Source organism: Xiphophorus couchianus, chromosome 12 (assembly GCF_001444195.1).
Source record: "Xiphophorus couchianus chromosome 12, X_couchianus-1.0, whole genome shotgun sequence".
In the NCBI taxonomy this organism is placed as follows: domain Eukaryota; kingdom Metazoa; phylum Chordata; class Actinopteri; order Cyprinodontiformes; family Poeciliidae; genus Xiphophorus; species Xiphophorus couchianus.
In genome coordinates, this window is record NC_040239.1 from 5,341,448 (window position 1) to 5,358,239 (window position 16,792).

The 16,792-nt window shown below is 38.7% G+C and overlaps 2 protein-coding genes across 3 annotated transcripts in view; both read left to right on the plus strand.

Moving 5' to 3' along the window:
• The window catches only part of kremen1 (kringle containing transmembrane protein 1), a 77,074-nt gene extending 68,602 nt beyond the window's left edge, over positions 1-8,472 (plus strand). The window contains exons 6-9 of one of the 2 annotated variants that reach the window (XM_028034553.1): positions 351-683; positions 3,693-3,932; positions 4,436-4,520; positions 6,032-8,472. In XM_028034553.1, coding sequence (XP_027890354.1) covers positions 351-683; positions 3,693-3,932; positions 4,436-4,520; positions 6,032-6,191 — 818 coding nt within the window. In that variant the 3' untranslated portion in view covers positions 6,192-8,472. The remainder of the gene's footprint in view (positions 1-350; positions 684-3,692; positions 3,933-4,435; positions 4,521-6,031) is intronic. The other variant, XM_028034554.1, reaches the window with a different exon arrangement.
• Positions 8,473-11,862: 3,390 nt separating this feature from the next.
• Positions 11,863-16,324, plus strand: coq5 (coenzyme Q5, methyltransferase). The gene is made up of 7 exons (XM_028034555.1): positions 11,863-12,082; positions 13,046-13,195; positions 13,276-13,494; positions 13,635-13,741; positions 14,569-14,657; positions 14,788-14,899; positions 15,928-16,324. Exons 1-7 carry the CDS (start codon positions 11,881-11,883, stop codon positions 16,027-16,029), a joined length of 981 nt encoding a protein of 326 aa, XP_027890356.1. The 5' UTR covers positions 11,863-11,880; the 3' UTR covers positions 16,030-16,324.
• The last annotated feature ends 468 nt before the right edge of the window (positions 16,325-16,792 follow it).

Sequence of the window (16,792 nt, forward strand, 5' to 3'; positions counted from 1 at the left end):
AATTTCTAAAAGTTAGCTCAGTTGTTTGTGAAATCCTCAAATAAATCAGTAAAAGTCTGAAATTATAATGTAATTCAACTCATGTCTGCCTGCAGCTTTAGCTGCCAGCCTAAGAAAATGTATGTGGTAATAAAAAAAATTTCATCAGGATTAGAACTGCTAATAAATTATTTACCTATATAAAACCTTATACATCACGTTGATTTTTTTTTTTTTAAATCCAATGCTGTGCTGCCTTCTGAGTGCCTGTAAGTAACTGTTATCAGTTCATACCTGAGTTTATTTCAGGATCACACCAACTTTCCAAAAGCATTCATCTCTGACCGTGTTTCGTCTCCTCCTGCCCTCAGTCCGGGTTGGCGCCTGTGGCGGGAACTACACGTCCCCGGCTGGCGTGATCTACTCCCCGGACTTCCCTGACAAATACGCGGCCAGCCGCGTTTGCTACTGGACCATCCAGGTCCCCGGATCCTACGCCATCCTCCTCAACTTCACCTTCTTTGACATCTCCGACCAGACCGACATGGTGGAGCTTCTGGATGGCTACACCAGGGAGGTGGTTGCCCGTTTCGACTGGCGCAGCCCGCCGAGGGGGCTGGTGAACATCACAGGAGACTTTGTTATTCTGTACTTCTTCTCAGATCGCACCAATCAGGCTCATGGCTTTGCTCTTTTGTACCAAGGTAAGATTAATGAACAACCATTACTACTGCATCCTGTAAACCTACTACACAGTGTGTGCTGACTTGATAGTATTTTGTTCAGCAGTTTTAGTTAAGTTATCTCCTGTTAGGTCTGATGCTCATGAGGTACAACTATCAGTCATTTACCTTACAAATCTGCCTTTTATGAAAGACCAGCTGGAAGAAAAACATTGCTAAGGTAAAGCCATATTAGTTTACTTTGAAGTATACCACAAACACATAATGTCTAAAGTCAAACATATTGAATCTTTGTGATTTGGTTAAATTTAAAACTGCAGTTTTGGTTTGAGGCCAGTCACAAAATTGTCATATGTTCTGTGGCAGGAAGATGGGTTATAAGTCAATTTAAAAATCAAAGATTCCATCCTGAAAGAAAAGTATGTTTGTGTATCTGAATGTGAAGAGCGGCTTCATGGAACTGGTTAAATGTTGAATTGAAACAATGTAAAGACATAACTCAGTTTAAAATAAGATATGTTAAATCGTGAAATATATTAAATGAAGCTAACTACTTGCTCAAAAAGGATGTTGGAGGTTTTATGTTTGATTGAAACAAATGGTTTGAGTTATGCTATCCAGCAGTAAAAAAAGAAGTTCTGTTTTTTATTATTGATCATTTTATGTTATATGTAAATATATTTCAAATTTCCTGTTTTGGAAATGAATAATGTGCAAAAAGTAACACATATACAAGAAAGTTGGCAGGATCAAATAAGTTTATACTTCTACCTAACTCCTTTTCAAGTAAATAGTTGTTTAAATATATATCATGGTTTATGAATTGTGATTAACTAAACTAAACTAAATTAAATTAAACCAAACTAAATCATATTGGCAATCATCATATTGTGGGGACATGTTTTTTCTCAGTAGGTACAGAGAAACAAGATAATGGTTTTAGAATGGCCCAGTCAAAGTTTGGCTCTAAATACAACTGAGAATCTGTGGAAAGATTTGAAAGTTCCAGTTCACACATGCTGCCCATCCAACCTGACTGTGTTTAAACTCTTCTACAAAGTATTGGCTCATAGGAATAAGAACGCACTCCACAGTTTTCAGATCTTACATGTAAAAATGTTGAAACCATGTTTTTTTTTTCTTCCATTTTGAAGTTTTGAACCACCTCATGCTGGTATACAACATAAAATTGCAATAAATACATTGGCATTCATTGTTGTAACATGACACAAGGTGAAAAATTTCAAGTTCTGCGAAACCTTTCGCAAGGCGCTGTAGATCTCTCTTCGCAGCTGCAGATGATCCTGCGTATCTGGATAAATTTGTTTTTCCAAGGAACTTGCTCCATTGTCAGCAGGCTGCTTGGCTTTTCCAGAGTTTGCTCCCTGCTGAACCTCAAAGCAAATATGTTGGACAACTATGTACATAGTACTGTCAGTGCACCTTCTTATAATCCAATTTTACTGTGAAGCACAGCTGGGAAAACTGCAGTGAATTTAAAGCCACATGGTTTTTTTTTTCCCAGACTGCCCTGCTGTGTTTTACACAATTTTAATATTGTGTAAATTTTCCCCTAATTTCTAAAGGGACGCGTAAATTGTAAGATGATATAACAAGGTATAGGTGACATTTAATCTTACAGGCTGACACAGAGCGATGCAGTCTGTTCCCGCTCCTCCTTCTCTGTCGCTATTTATATTCCTGTCATTTTTCTGTCTCGGTGGAATTACACTGAAACAATATCAGAAGGTCAGAATCTCCTGACCTCTTCACAGGCGGGGTTCTTGTTTTCTTTGAGGCGTCGTGTAGCCAAGAAATAGAGATGCAATGCAGGAAAAGGTCACCACGTAGAGTCACTGCTTCTGTTTTGAAAGGCTGAAAGCAAACTTTACATCGATACAGTAGGTGAACAGAACCTACTGGAGTCAAGCCGAGGGAGAAGAAAGATCACAGAGTTTGATTATCACCACTAAATCTGTTCTGTATCTCCATGGTGGCAGGCTGGGAGGCTGGGCTGTAATTTCAGGGTAAACACTCTCAGATGAGGATGGTGGTACATTTCAGCTGTGACTGGGTTTGAAGCATGCCATTTGGCCTGCAAATGGGAAACATGTGGGATGTTCCGGGAACATCACAGTCAGGTCGAGCGATTATGTGAAAAGTAGGAAAAATATCCCACGCTGCTTTCGAATCCGACCACCATTCATGGAGGATAGAAACAAGGCGGGATAGAGAAGTCTTTACTTATGGTTCCTGATCTTATTGAAGACTATTTGGTGAGCTGTTGACTTCATGAGAGTATCATCATATTCATCAATACATTATCAGTTTGAGGTACATTTATTTGAAATAGCATGGGTAAAGACATGTATGCATATTACATACAGAATAAACAGATTTTAATTTTAAACGTTTTCTACAAGAATAACTGCATCAAATTTAAAACAACATAATATTTGGTATTAAAAAGCAGGAACGTGCAAGTTCTCCTGAAACAAATCTAATTAAATTACAACTAATGATGAATAAATAAAGTGCAGGCTAAAAATGTAAAATTAAACTTCTCATTTTTATCTGACACTTTACTAAATCAGTATATGTACAGTTGCAGTCAAAAGTTTAAATACATTCAACCTACTTATTACCTAAATTTTAACCATTTATTTGAACAATTTCTTTTTTACAGGTTGTAATAATAATAATAATAATAATAATAATAATAATAATAATAATAGCTACTTAACCAATTCTTTATCCATTTTCAGAAGTTATTTGGCTTGTCCATGTGGGCAGCTGTCAATTTTAGGCAAATTTTGAAGACACTGATCAGCCTCACAACTATGAAATGGTGTTGAAAATCATGTTAGCACTAAATATTCACTCCTCCCTTTGCTGTATAATTTGACATCATCCTCCAAGTCATCAATTAACTTTGGGATTAGCTCATTCTCAAGAGGAGAATTTAACATTTAAACCTGCTTTTAGATGGTTTTAAAAAGCATATTAATTTTCACGTTTGTGTCTGTGCAGCTCTCAGAAGGCAGGACACCAGGACCACAATTCCCAGAGGCTCGGATGAAAAAGAAAGCAAACACGCCTCCAGCACGTTGGGCCCTGAGCTGTCTAGCAGCGTCACCGAGGGATCCAACAGCACCGCCAACGGACGGACCTCGCACATCCTCTATGTGATCACGTCCAGCCCCGGCAAACCCGAGCACGACATGCCAGGTCAGTGGGCTGGACGCGGCGAGACCACCGGCCACAGCGCTAGTATGTTAACACCCCACCATACTCATATCTAAGCATGAACTCTTCCCTCTGAAACTGTTCAGATCAACATTTTTTTCTGCAGAATTGCTTCTACATGTTCAGACCAAGTGTGACTCTAACTGAAAGTGCTTTTTCTACCTGACAATCACTCAGAAGTGAAGTAACTTTGAATTTCCCCAATGTTCCCAACCAGACGTTTTGTCAAGGCAAAGCGCGGGCGTCCTGTGCTTTGCTGATTCCTGCAAACATTCCTCTCCCAGAGTCCCACATGCTTTGCCTCATCCAACTACCTTGTGTTTTCCTCAGCCAGAGGAGAACAGATGTGCGCTGATAATGTGTCACCATTTCTTGACAATTTGCTGGCTGAACACTGCAAACAGGTGTGCCAGCAGCGCTCAAATAGCTCTTCGTTTGCTAATCTTTCCAGTATGCTTGGGTTTGTTTTTGTTACTGTGACAGGATGTTTGATGTCTTGTTACTGAGTCGCTCCCTTTTTTCTGCAGTGTGGACCATCTACGCTCTGGCTGCTCTGCTCATACTGACGGTGGTGGCGATGGTGGCCAAGCTGCTGCTCCACGTCACGGTCAAGTAAGTATGACGAAATTAGAACCGAGAGCCACCAAGCGACAAATGTTAAACCCTTCATCTGTGATATTTCACTGCATTCCTGACATGACATTTGCCGATTTCAAACCTCAGAGTGTAAAAAGTTATATTTACGCAAAAAGTAGTTTCCAAAAGGTGAAGCATTCTGTGGAATCAAGCTTCAAAAGTAATTTCTCTTTACCATAATGCCTTTCTAAATATTAACATCCTACTAAGGGAAAACTGATGAAACACTCTTTAAGCGTACAGCAAATTTAACTGTTTTAGATAAATTACAAACTGCCGGAGCTAAAAATCTGCTGCTAAATAAAAATGTAAATTGTACAGAAAAGAACAGGATATTTACTGTATATGAAATATTAGCAATACATCACCTGCTTTCACAAACAAAAAGACCAAAATGAGTAGCTTGCAACAACGTTCGTCCTGGCTCAGACCATTGTAAGTCCATGTTCAGTTACAGAATAAACACAGTTAAATTCATCACCTTGAGCAAATTTAAAAAGTGGTCTGACTCACTGTTTCATCTTTTGCTTCCTAAATCATAAAACGCGACTAGTTGTATGAATCTATTTTAATAATGTGTTTGTTTGTCAAATTTTTTTGTTGTTGATTTTATTGACAAAAATGTGTAATCTATTATGGGCAGCAAAAACCAGTAGTTCTAATGCATGAAATATGTCTCATCATCCAGGGCGACATTCTGTTATGGTGCAGTACAAACACTAAAAAAAAAAATGAATGAAGAGTTTGCGCGTCACAAGTTTTGTATTGCATACGGCAACTCCAGTCAATGTGGACTTTCTTTGTGTCTGATTTCTGTGTTGCAAACAATGTGAACAGAATTAAACTAAAGACCTGACTAACAATTTCGATGTGTGAATCACCGATTCCTCATTTAAAGGCTTTAGGAATCTGGGCAGCATTTAATCGTCTCCAGCTCAAAATGTTCTGCTTTTACTGGTCAAATCTGAACTGCATAAAGAACAGAGGTTCTTTGAAATTCAGTTTTATTGCAGAGGATTAAAATAAATAAATAAATAAATAAATAAATGATTGAAACTGCCTCAATTGTTTTGTAATTTGAAACATTTAAATTGGACAAAAACAAATGAGCAAAAAAAAAAAACTGAATAAATTTGCAAGGTGATAAATACTTTTTCACACCAGGATCATTATATTTTTTCTATTAGCCCCTTGTTTCAATGAATTCCTTACTTTACATAATTTTAACTGTTAGTATTGTAGATTTTTGATATCAAAATTACCAAAGGTGGGCGATTAAAGATCCAGTCTGAAGGATGTAGTGCCATCTAGTGGCTTAAATTGTGAACTCCAGTTGACCAGCAGACAGCTGCAAATATTGGAGAAAGATTTAACAAACTGTCAAAAATTCACATTAATAACAAGTACTAGAGTGTTTTCTGTACTTGCTCTAAGTTTAGTTTTCTTTTTTGCTTTTTGTTTCATCTCCCGCTTATTTTTTCCTCCAGGACGCCAAACATCCCGACAGTCAGTGGCTCAGACAGCTGCAGCCAGAGCACAGTGTCCTCCGAGCCATGGATCATCCTGTACCGGCCCTCCACCATCTCCCTCTTCAAGAAGAAGCTAAAGAACCACCATGGGGACCTCAGCCCTCTAGTGGGCCACTAATGATGCTGCTGCTGCTGCTCTCCACCGTTATCGCCATCCACAAATACTCTGCTCAAGGGCCGTCGGATGACATGGCTCTGAGACAGTGAAATCCAACGAGGCGCTTCACTAATAAGCAAACGACTGAGTGACTAATGCCAACTGACTCAGTGACTGCAGCTTAAATGGCCTTTTGGCCAAAACAAAAAAAAAGACAAGGCACTCTCATTCCTCTTGGCACCAAAGAAGGAGGGTCACACAGGGGCATAAGGGGCCACAGTGACAGAGAGGAGAGCTAAAAGACTGGATGGAAGAAGATCTAGAGGCTCTTCACACGTAAGAGGCCATTTTCATCCATCATAGCCGTCCTCAGCAATCAGCATACCTCTAAAATCCCTCCAGACTGCAGCTTCATCAGTGAAAACTCACACCCAAACACCTGCAGTCAAAGCTTAACAGTTTCACGTAAACTCCTAACTGCCTCATACAGAAGAACATTTGCTGTCAAAAGCCAGAGTTGTTTCCCTCCAAAGACTTGTATATGTTTGTCTTTTCTATTCTGTTTGCAAATGCTAATCTTGAGTTTCATTATTTTTCTCCTTGATGTGTTTGACATGATAACCTGGGTATATGAGGAGAGGAAATGAATAGTTCACTGAGATATCACAACACTTTAGGTGCTGATCAGAGTGAAGGAGAGCTCCCTCACCCACCTTTTGCTCCAACGTTTGGGTGGAGAGAAGAAGTCACAAGAAGGTTTGGGATTTGTTTTCTCCCTGACAAGCTGCCAGTTTGGGAGTCTGATCTGGGGGCTTGTTTTTCCCTCTTGGGCTGTGGGTGGGAGTCTTTCCGGTTTCATGGTGTTCAAGTGCCTTAAGGATCTCCTCTTCCCCTGCATCAGATTCCACACATCTGTTTCTGTCTTTACATCGACCGGGAACCCTCACAGACTTCAGAACCGATGCAGATATGAGGAGTGAGATTCCCAAGAAAGGATTTCTCTTTGGAAAAAATACCAGACCTTGTGTGTGAGGGGAAGTAGATCCGCCGCCATCAGGAAAGCAACTCTTCATAAAAACGTATATTTTGTTTAATTTGTGTGCTCTTACTTGTAGTCTTGGACATTTACTGAACATATTGTTCGCATTAACTCTTTGTCTTTTGATTACAGGAGAAATGGGGTGAATATTGTTGTATATCCTATAATTCATTGTGGTAACAGAGATATTTATGACCACTCTTTGATTTTATTGTCTCAGCAAACCATTCGAGAGACCCATCTGCTTTTATTTTAAACGGTCTCATTTGGCGAGCTCAAAAGTGGAACGCTTAGGCAGCATTAAAGTGTCTTGAGAACGGTACACTCAGAAAGTGCTCAGCGGTGCCATCCGTAAGCCGACGTTACGTTTGCAGCTGTGACATATTAACCACTTCAGAAAGGTCAGAATCTACTATTGTGCCATCAGCAGTTGGTTTTTCTTGCGTAGGGTTATAACGCTTGAGGTGGTTTCTTCACTCAATGCACTTGGTTTTGCTCGTACTTACAAAACAAAACGGTACTTATCCTGACTTGCATTTAGATTATGGTGAAAATGAGCCGAAATGACCCGATCAACAACCTGAGCACTTGAAGCAATGAGCAGATTCCTGCAGGATCTGAATCAATTAAAAAAGAATAATGCATCGCTGTCTCCCAATTAGAAGTTTGTAAAAAAATAAATAAATTTAAAAAGTGACTCAATGCTGTCTTCTGCTCATCTGCTCAGCTGCAGTCATTGCATTGCAGACGCCCCTGGGTCTGCAGTGTTCAGAGCTGACCATGCGTGGAGAGGAGTGGGACGGGGAAATTAATGCGCTTTCAAATCAAGCACAAGCTAACCAAATGTGACAGTCGGTATCTAACAAGGGTATATTTGTTTGGCTAGCCTGGTGAATTATGCAAACTCCCGACTTCTGTCCCGTCCTCCAGTCGGTCGGAAAATTCCACGCTACGTCTCTTTCGGAGTACTCAAAAATGTCCGCATTTCCCCCCTTTCAGATTGTTGCGAATGTCCTGAAGAGCTCAATGACATGAAAACAATAGCATAGGCCCTGTGGGAAGCTGTCACAAGGGGCCAAAATGTTGTTTTCATGAAATTGTAAATAGCGAAATATAGTGAAATGTTAATTTATACAGTAAATTATTGTTATTTTGTATGTGAATGGGATATAATCTATCTTTTGTATAAGTGAAGTATCTTTGTAGTTTTATTTAATGTGTCCTGGTTGTAAATAAACACTGTATGCATGTTTCTTAAGGCTGACTTGTGTCTGTTTCTTTTTCTGCTCCATCACGATGATAAAACAGGCCTCATATCATCACCAGATTCAGCGTCAGTCACTGAGAAGCATATGGGCCACAAATATCAGATCAAGCAAATCCCATTCCCTCGCAATCCATTTAAAGTCTGTTCTGAAAAAAAAAGCAAAACTGAACATCTTTTTTCCTTTATTGGATCAGGGCTTCATCGCTTGCAGGTTTGGGCATCTGCTCCACCTTCTTTAGTTTCTTTTCCTTTTTACTTTTTCATGAAGCTAGATACTTATCAGACATGTGCAATGATCACACACACCCATCACGCATGGAGGATTTGGAGAAGCATGTGTGACCTGTTGGTTTTCCTCTGGGGTGAGGTGAAGCATGCGTGTTTTGGATGGATCAGCAGAAGTCCAGCTTTATAATTTGAGGACCAAAAAAAGAAAAAACGAAAACACAGGAGGATGTGGGATAAGCTGGCACTCTGGAGATGATTTCTTAATTCATAAAATGTGTTCCTACATGCAGTTTTTTTTAAAGTTTGCTAACTTTTCACTAGAGTTGAGTTTGTTTTTGAAGAACATGTTTCTGTTGGTGCTCTATAAAACTTTGTAGCCAAATTTCCACTGACAGAATGCTCCAAGTCAGCTTTATTTAGATAGCAATAACTTCAGATCTGATCAGAACACTCTTATAAAACAGATTTTTAATCAGTGTTGACTTTCTTGGTTAAATAAAAAATTGACTGTAAATATTACAGTAAAACATATGTATCTTGCTATGTCACACAGTGAGGCAGATGAAATGGAGGTAAAACATCTCCTAAGCTCCCACATGGAAAACTGCATTTAAAAGGTCCATCTTTGAGTCAACAGGTCTCCATAGCAACCATTAGATGCTTCTCCTACATGCCAATCAGGAGAAAGTACTTGTTGGCATGATGAGTGTAACAATGTGGAGTTTATATCAAAAAGTTGATCTATTTCAGCAGCTAAATTCAAGTGAGACACAGCTAACAGCTCAGGCAAGCACATTTAAGATGAGAAATTTACCTTAGATAAACAACAACAACAAAAATATTTTCCATACAGAGGTGCAGACTTAATTAAAGTGTCTTTAGTCCCATCCCGAAGATTGTTATTTTGAAAAGGTGCTTTTAATCTGATGTACCTGTTTTGGGATTTAATCCGATGAGACTTTTCTGTTCAGTTAGTTTCCAAACTAGGAGCTTTGAGCTGGAAATGATGTCACATCCAAGATGAGTCAGAAAACTGTGTTTTTAAGGTTGCTGTTGTTTTTACGTTTCCAGTAAAAGCCATAGAAGTTGATCATATATTTCTCTCCATTTTATGTCTTGAAACACCAAAGGGACTTGGTCACAAGGAGATATTTTACAATACCGTCAGAACTGCTAAAAGGGGATTTATACTGGCAATAATCACAACATTCTGTATTCACAACGGGGGGGGGGATTCTTGTTTTTCCAACTAGGTACTTGCGAAATCCAACGTCCGGGTACAAAGGCATCACACCAAAAGAATGAGTCAGTTTCTGGTAAAGTAAATCATCATGTGCAAAACATTTGCAAAGGGACCTCATCACCACTTGTAGGTATAGTGGAGGATCTGTAATGCTGTGGGGCTGTTTCTCTTTTGAATAATACTCCCATTAGCTGAAAAAAATATGATCTGATCCAAAAGATATAGCTAAACCATTTCAGTTCACAGACCTACATCCTATAAGAAACTTGTATGGTGCCTCACAGTCCTAAGCATCTGCAGAAATTGCCATCTGTTGGAAAACAAAATCCTCTTACCCCCTCTAATGGTGGCAGAATGAAAGAACTATCGTTGTAACTCAGCTCTACAATAAAACAGTTGTTTGCATTTGTTTCTAAAGCAGTCAGAGCCTATCTTGACTGCAGTCTTTGATTTAGACATTTTAAGCGGAGCTTTCTCATCACTTCTTTGTGTCTCCTGTAAAAAGCCAGAGCCTGCAGATCCCCTGTGGTCAGCCTTCCCAAAGCCGGGGAAAAGACTCCGCTGTAAGCGGATCCCTCTGAATCCAAGACGACAAGTAATTTAGGGAACAATGAGACAAAAGAAGGCAGTGTCTGGTTACTGCAAGGATAGAAAAGTGAGAAGAAAGGGGGACAAAAGCTGCCTCTTTTTGCACTCAAGAGAACTGGAGTCAAGCAGATTTGCAGAAGGTCCTCTTCTCTGAGATATTAGTCAAATATGCTTTGGGAAAAAAAGAAAATACTGCTTATCTGGTTAGACACAGGAAATTTGCAATGTTTGTCATTTGTGGTAAATATATTATAAAACATATATACTTGTTTGTAGTAAGTGTTCCGCCAAGGTGGCATCTCTGTTGTTCTAACTGGAAGCTCTGCCCTCCTCTGTAGGAACTGAGTGTTCAGCCATTTCTGTATGTTACCACGATTGACTCAAGGTTTTGGTGAATCAACGTTAAACCACCTGATAAGGATTTAACATTTCACTGCAGTTCTACAGATGGCCAGTAGAGAGCAGCAGCAATCCATCTTCACCTGCGGCCTTTTCATCAGAGGAAGAAGAGCTAGGTTGTAGTGATGGGATTTTCGATTCCTTTTCGAGATGCGGCTCTAATGGCTCTTCTTACTGTGGAGAGCCGGCTCTTTCGGCTCCCCATATATATTTTTGACATTATTAATTAATTAATAGCTTAAACCTAATTTTATAATATTTTGTTTCATTATTGACATTGTTAAGCACTTATGATGAGTAAAAATGCCGCATAACAATGCAATACCGATGCGTGTGATGTCCGCATGTGCCTGTGCAGGTTGTTTGTCGAGCCTGTACGATAGGAAATGCTGACTTTGCACAGTCTGCACTCTGCCCTGGAGCTTGATGTAGCATTAAAATGAGTCCAAATCTTGCTCCGTTTTCTGTCACTCATTTATTTTCACCTATTCAGTTCTCACACTGACTCCCCTTCTTTCTGTGCTTCTTGACCGCTGACTGAGTGTCTGTACATAAACACCTGCCGACGAACGCTATACAGCTTGGCCAACTGTCTGCCGTTTCCACAAACCGACCGAGGGAAAAAACTCTCCGCTCTAGCACTGGCAGAAGAGCAAAACGCGCAAGGAGAGGGAGAAGGGGGGGAGAGACAGCGAGGCACCACAGGACAAAAAAAAAAAATGATGTGGGGAAAAACTATCGGCTCTGGCACTTGCAGAGCACAAGCACAACGACAGGGAGGCGGAGAGACAGCGATATACTGTAGAAAAAAACCCGGCTCCCAAATATGATCCTAAAACGGCTCCCATTGTGGAGCCGGTTCCAATCGTTCACTTCAAAGAGCCGGCTCTTAGAGCAGCATCGTTAGCGACCGCCACATCACTACTAGGTTGCGCAACTTGGCAACATGGCGGCGTCCGTAAGGCTGTTGTTCCGTCGCCTGGCTCGCCTTTCCCACAAAAACATTACTTCTTCAGCTGCTACTGTTTCACGCCGCCCAGGCTGCTGTTTGGGCCCGTCTTCCTCTCGCTGCATTAGTGACACAGCAGAGGACAGAAGCACACACTTCGGGTTTGAAAAGGTGCCCGAGGCAGAAAAGGCGAAGAGAGGTAAGTCGGTGAAGACAGGACGACCGCTCACAGAAGTCCGTTAGAAATCCTGTTGTTTATAGCTTTTCACCCTTATTTCTTCTCTCGTGGTAAACCTTTAGGGAGAGTTCATTGGTGTTTTTTGAATCTTGAGGATTTGTTTGAAAATTCGGCTTATAATTTAGCATTAAGATTATACTTTAATTATCTTTACAATTTTAAACTTGCTCTCTGGTGCTCAGTCCAGTACCTGAACCAGGATTAACACACACAGGGACGGAATATCATATTAACTGCAAATATGTAATCTACCATCATATTTACTAAATACAAGATAACCAAGTTAAGATTGTTTATATTTACAGAGTACTTGCTATTAAACTCAGTTAAATTATCCCAGCACTCAATTGACTGACTGGTTATGCTTAATGAAAAGTACCCAAGCAAACAAAACACAGGGTATTATGATCATATTCATATGCAGACGGCAAGACATTTACAGAATAACCGTCACAACAGAAAGGTCAGATGGCCTACCAACTTTATCTAATAAAGTACTTTAAAATGATAAGAGCTGAAACAAAAAGTAGCATGTAACTGCAAACTCCCCAACTCCCCTCCTAAAACAACAAATATGATGTAAGAATGATAAAAGATTTAAACATGTTTAATGAGCTTTCAATAGGAAATGTTTGACTGAACATTTCTGTGGTTTTAAAATAGCAACTTAAATTTAAGTTCTTGATTAAAGCTCATTCCTATGGAAAAAAAAGAAATAGAATGTAATGCAAAAGGCAGATTATTAGTTCTTACATTTAGATATTATTTCTTTCTAACTTCTTCTTTAGCCTTGGCTCTGACACTTTGCTCATTATGATTAGCTAGCATGGTAATATGGCAAAACTCTCCATAATCTGTATTTTTTTTTATTTAGTTGCTGAAGCTTTTATTGTAACAGTTTGTCCTTTTTGTTTTTAATTTCAGTCTACAAGGTGTTTGAGAATGTGGCGCAGAAATATGACGTCATGAATGATGCCATGAGCCTTGGCGTCCATCGGCTGTGGAAGGACATGCTGCTGCACGTCATGCACCCGCAGCCTGGTGCTCGGCTCCTCGATGTGGCCGGAGGAACAGGTAGACACAAGTTAGCTGATCATCCAGCTGAATCCTCCCCTGGCATCATATTTGCATCATGTACCTTTATCCACCCCCAGGCGATATTTCTTTTCGTTTCCTGGACTATATTTTGTATCAGCAAGAGAGACGGAAGCGCCGAGCAGCGGCTTCCAGCCAGACCCCATCATGGCAGGACATTTCTGACAAGTATCCCACTGAGGACAGACCCCAGGAGTCCAGGGCTGTCGTTTGTGACATCAACAAGGAGATGCTGAAAGTGGGCAAACAGAGAGCAGACAGCATGGGCATCACATCTGGTAGGCTTCAGACCAGTGCAGGTGTTGAGTTGGTGTGATATCTGTAAAGGCAGATCAGAATTTAAATAAAAGGTAGCACTGTGAAAGACTCACTTCAGCTGATCAAAAGCTGCTGTTTGTTGATTGCCTCTGTGTACCAGGGCTGTCATGGGTGGTGGGAGATGCAGAGGAGCTGCCCTTTGATGATGACCAGTTTGATATTTACACCATCGCCTTTGGCATTCGAAACGTCACTCATATCGATCAGGTAACTGAGAAAATTATTAAAACCTAGAGAAATTGCACTCAATAATTCTACTTTAAACACACAAGAGTACAGTCTATTAGTTAAAAACAGGTTTGTAGATTCATTTGACCTATTGTTCATGGCAAATTTTAAACCAAGTGAAAATTGAAAGATTAAAATTGACTTTTTCTTTTAGGGAAAATGTTATCAGATGTGATCTATATGCTGTGTTTTACAGCTGGTACTTAATACCTTTGTCATATTAAGTTTTGATTTGCTATGAAATAAAACAACTTCTAGTTTATGTCATATATATCTACCTTTTTTTGCAGGAACTATTTCTCAATTTCAATTCAGTTTCAATTTCCTATTTATTTTGCATCTCTAAACAATATGAAGAGACAGTTTGGGGGCAGTCACAAAGTGTCAGTGAGCAAAACTTGTATTCTACAAAAATTTGTATTCTTATTCTAGGGTATAATCGTCCTTTTTGAGCTTTATTGAATAAATGCTACTTGTATGCACATTCTTAGAAAATCTGAATTTGCTTTTAGCATTTTCCACGTTTGAGATGTGGAAAAAATCTAAATGCATAGAAAAATGTTTACAGATTATATTCCTCAATCCTCTATCAATTTTTTATTTGTTTTTATAAGATATTGATTGTAACTAACCAAATAGAAACTTTTAGTTTTAGCCAGCTTATTGATGGAATTATTTTTTTGAGTTCCTGACAAAGAACGCTTATATAAATGCACATTCATTTTATAAAACAGATTTTATAAAAAGCTAACAAATGTTATTTATCCTGATAAATAACTTGTTAATTTATTTATTATTGTTTGTAGACCCTTCAAGAGGCTCTGCGTGTCCTGAAGCCCGGTGGAAGATTCATGTGCTTAGAGTTCAGCAAAGTCACCAATCCTGTTCTTGCAAAGTAAGTCGCATTGTAAAATATAACGCTGTGTATGATTGGATGGGGCTGGATGTTTGAACCATTTGAAGGATTTAGAGCTTAATTCCTTTTGAGCTGAAATGAAAATGTTTATCTTCTTTTCACTTTTCAGACTTTACGATGTGTACAGCTTCCAGGTGATCCCAGTTTTAGGAGAGGTGATCGCTGGAGACTGGAAGTCATATCAGTATTTGGTGGAGAGCATTCGCAAGTTCCCTGATCAGGTAAAAAAAATAGTCCATTTCTTTTAGATTTGTATTTCCTGTATGGTTATCTTGAGGTATTTAGGTGACTCTTATCAACATTTTTAAAAAAATTATCCTATATTTTACTAGTATTTGCTGCTCATACTTATTTTGTGAACTTGTAGTGTTGAGACCGATGAGTAAAGACTAAAACTATGACATAAAGAAAGGTAATGTTTTTTATCTAAGGAGGATATTTGACCATTTATCTCAAGTTTGCATAATATTGATGTATTTTAAATGGGGTTTTTTAAGTTTTGTAGTACGTTTTCCACTCTGTTAATAAAACTGAGGGAACAGATCGCATGTACTGAATAATATATGCATTTGAAAGCATAAGTTTAATTACACCGAATTGTTTCCTCCCTGTATAAAGTTAAATCACTCCAAGCTTTTCTTGTTTTAGGTCAGTTGGAATTGCCAAAATAATTTAGATTAGCTAAATACCACAATAATGAGAGAGAAAAAATTTCAAATTTATTGATTAATGTCTTAAAAATCAGAAGTTTACATACAGACTAATTCAATGAGGGGAAGACCAAATGATGATGTAATTGTTTTGGAAACTTTGGAGTTCATTAAGGCAGAACTCTGTGTAAACTTCTGGTTTGAAATATAATTCTATTTCATTGAAGAGAACAAACCTTCAGGTTTGCTGTCATTTATTGAAATATAGTCTTGGATTTGGCTTTGACACATTGATTGTAGTTCATTTAAGAGAGCAGGAAATGTTTCTGTTTTCTTTTCCTGAACGCTGGAAGCACCATCATGGCCACATTCCCACTAGTACATTTTAAAGTCAGAGTTTGTTCTCTGAAAGAAAAAATATGTTTGCAAATTAAGAAGAAACATCATCCTTGGAAATGTTTACTTTTATAAGATCAGAAAAACTTGCTTCAAAGACTGCTGCTGAAGGAGTTCCAAAGTTAAGCTTAACCGCAGTTCAACTCAGAAACTTTACAGCATGTCACTTTGTGGATTCTCCTTTTAATCCTTCTCTTTTGCAGGAGGAGTTCAAAGGAATGATTGAAGATACAGGTTTCTTCTGTGTGCAGTACTTCAACTTCACAGGTGGAGTAGTGGCTCTTCACTCAGGTTTCAAGCTGTGAGCTGCACTCTAAATGCCTCCCGTAGAAATACAAAAAAGAAAACTGTCAAAGCTGATGTGTCACGGACTGATTTCAGACATGAAGCCTCAGAAGCTCTCAGCAGATTCTGCTGCATAATGACAGAAAGGCAGAGGTCAGTGGTTGTTATTTATTTACATATGTGGAAAGCGGTTTTTGTGTTTGCACTTATGGTTGTTCAGATAACTCCACACTAAAGTTTGTTTTCACTGCCTCTGCTGTACAAAAATATTTTTGCAACAGTCTCATTTGAATAAATAAAACCTTAAGTAACTCATTTCAGTATTTGAATTTGTCATTCATATGTAATAGTTTTCTTATTTTGCTCCAATTTAGACATTTATGAGATTCTCACTATTTCATAACCAAGTAAAAATATAATTGGAGTTTTTTTTTAAATTAAATTTATAATTACACATGAGGTATGATTTAATTAATGTGAAAAGCCAAGATTCAGCTTCATAGAATTAGAAAAATGCATTTGACCAATAAAATGATTTCAGTAGCAAAAGATTTTACCTGAACAATCATAGGAAAAACTGTGTTGCTGACATCTTGCAAAATGGGGATAAACTACATAAACTGACAGCTATTTTTTTCAAAGAAAAATGAATAGTTTTATTTAAAACTATTAATTTTAAAGAATAGTTGAGTGGAATTAAAAAGTATTAAAACATTCCAATTTCAAGATTCACCACACAGACATGGTCTGTCAGCAGATCAGGAGCATACAGCTTTGAGGTCG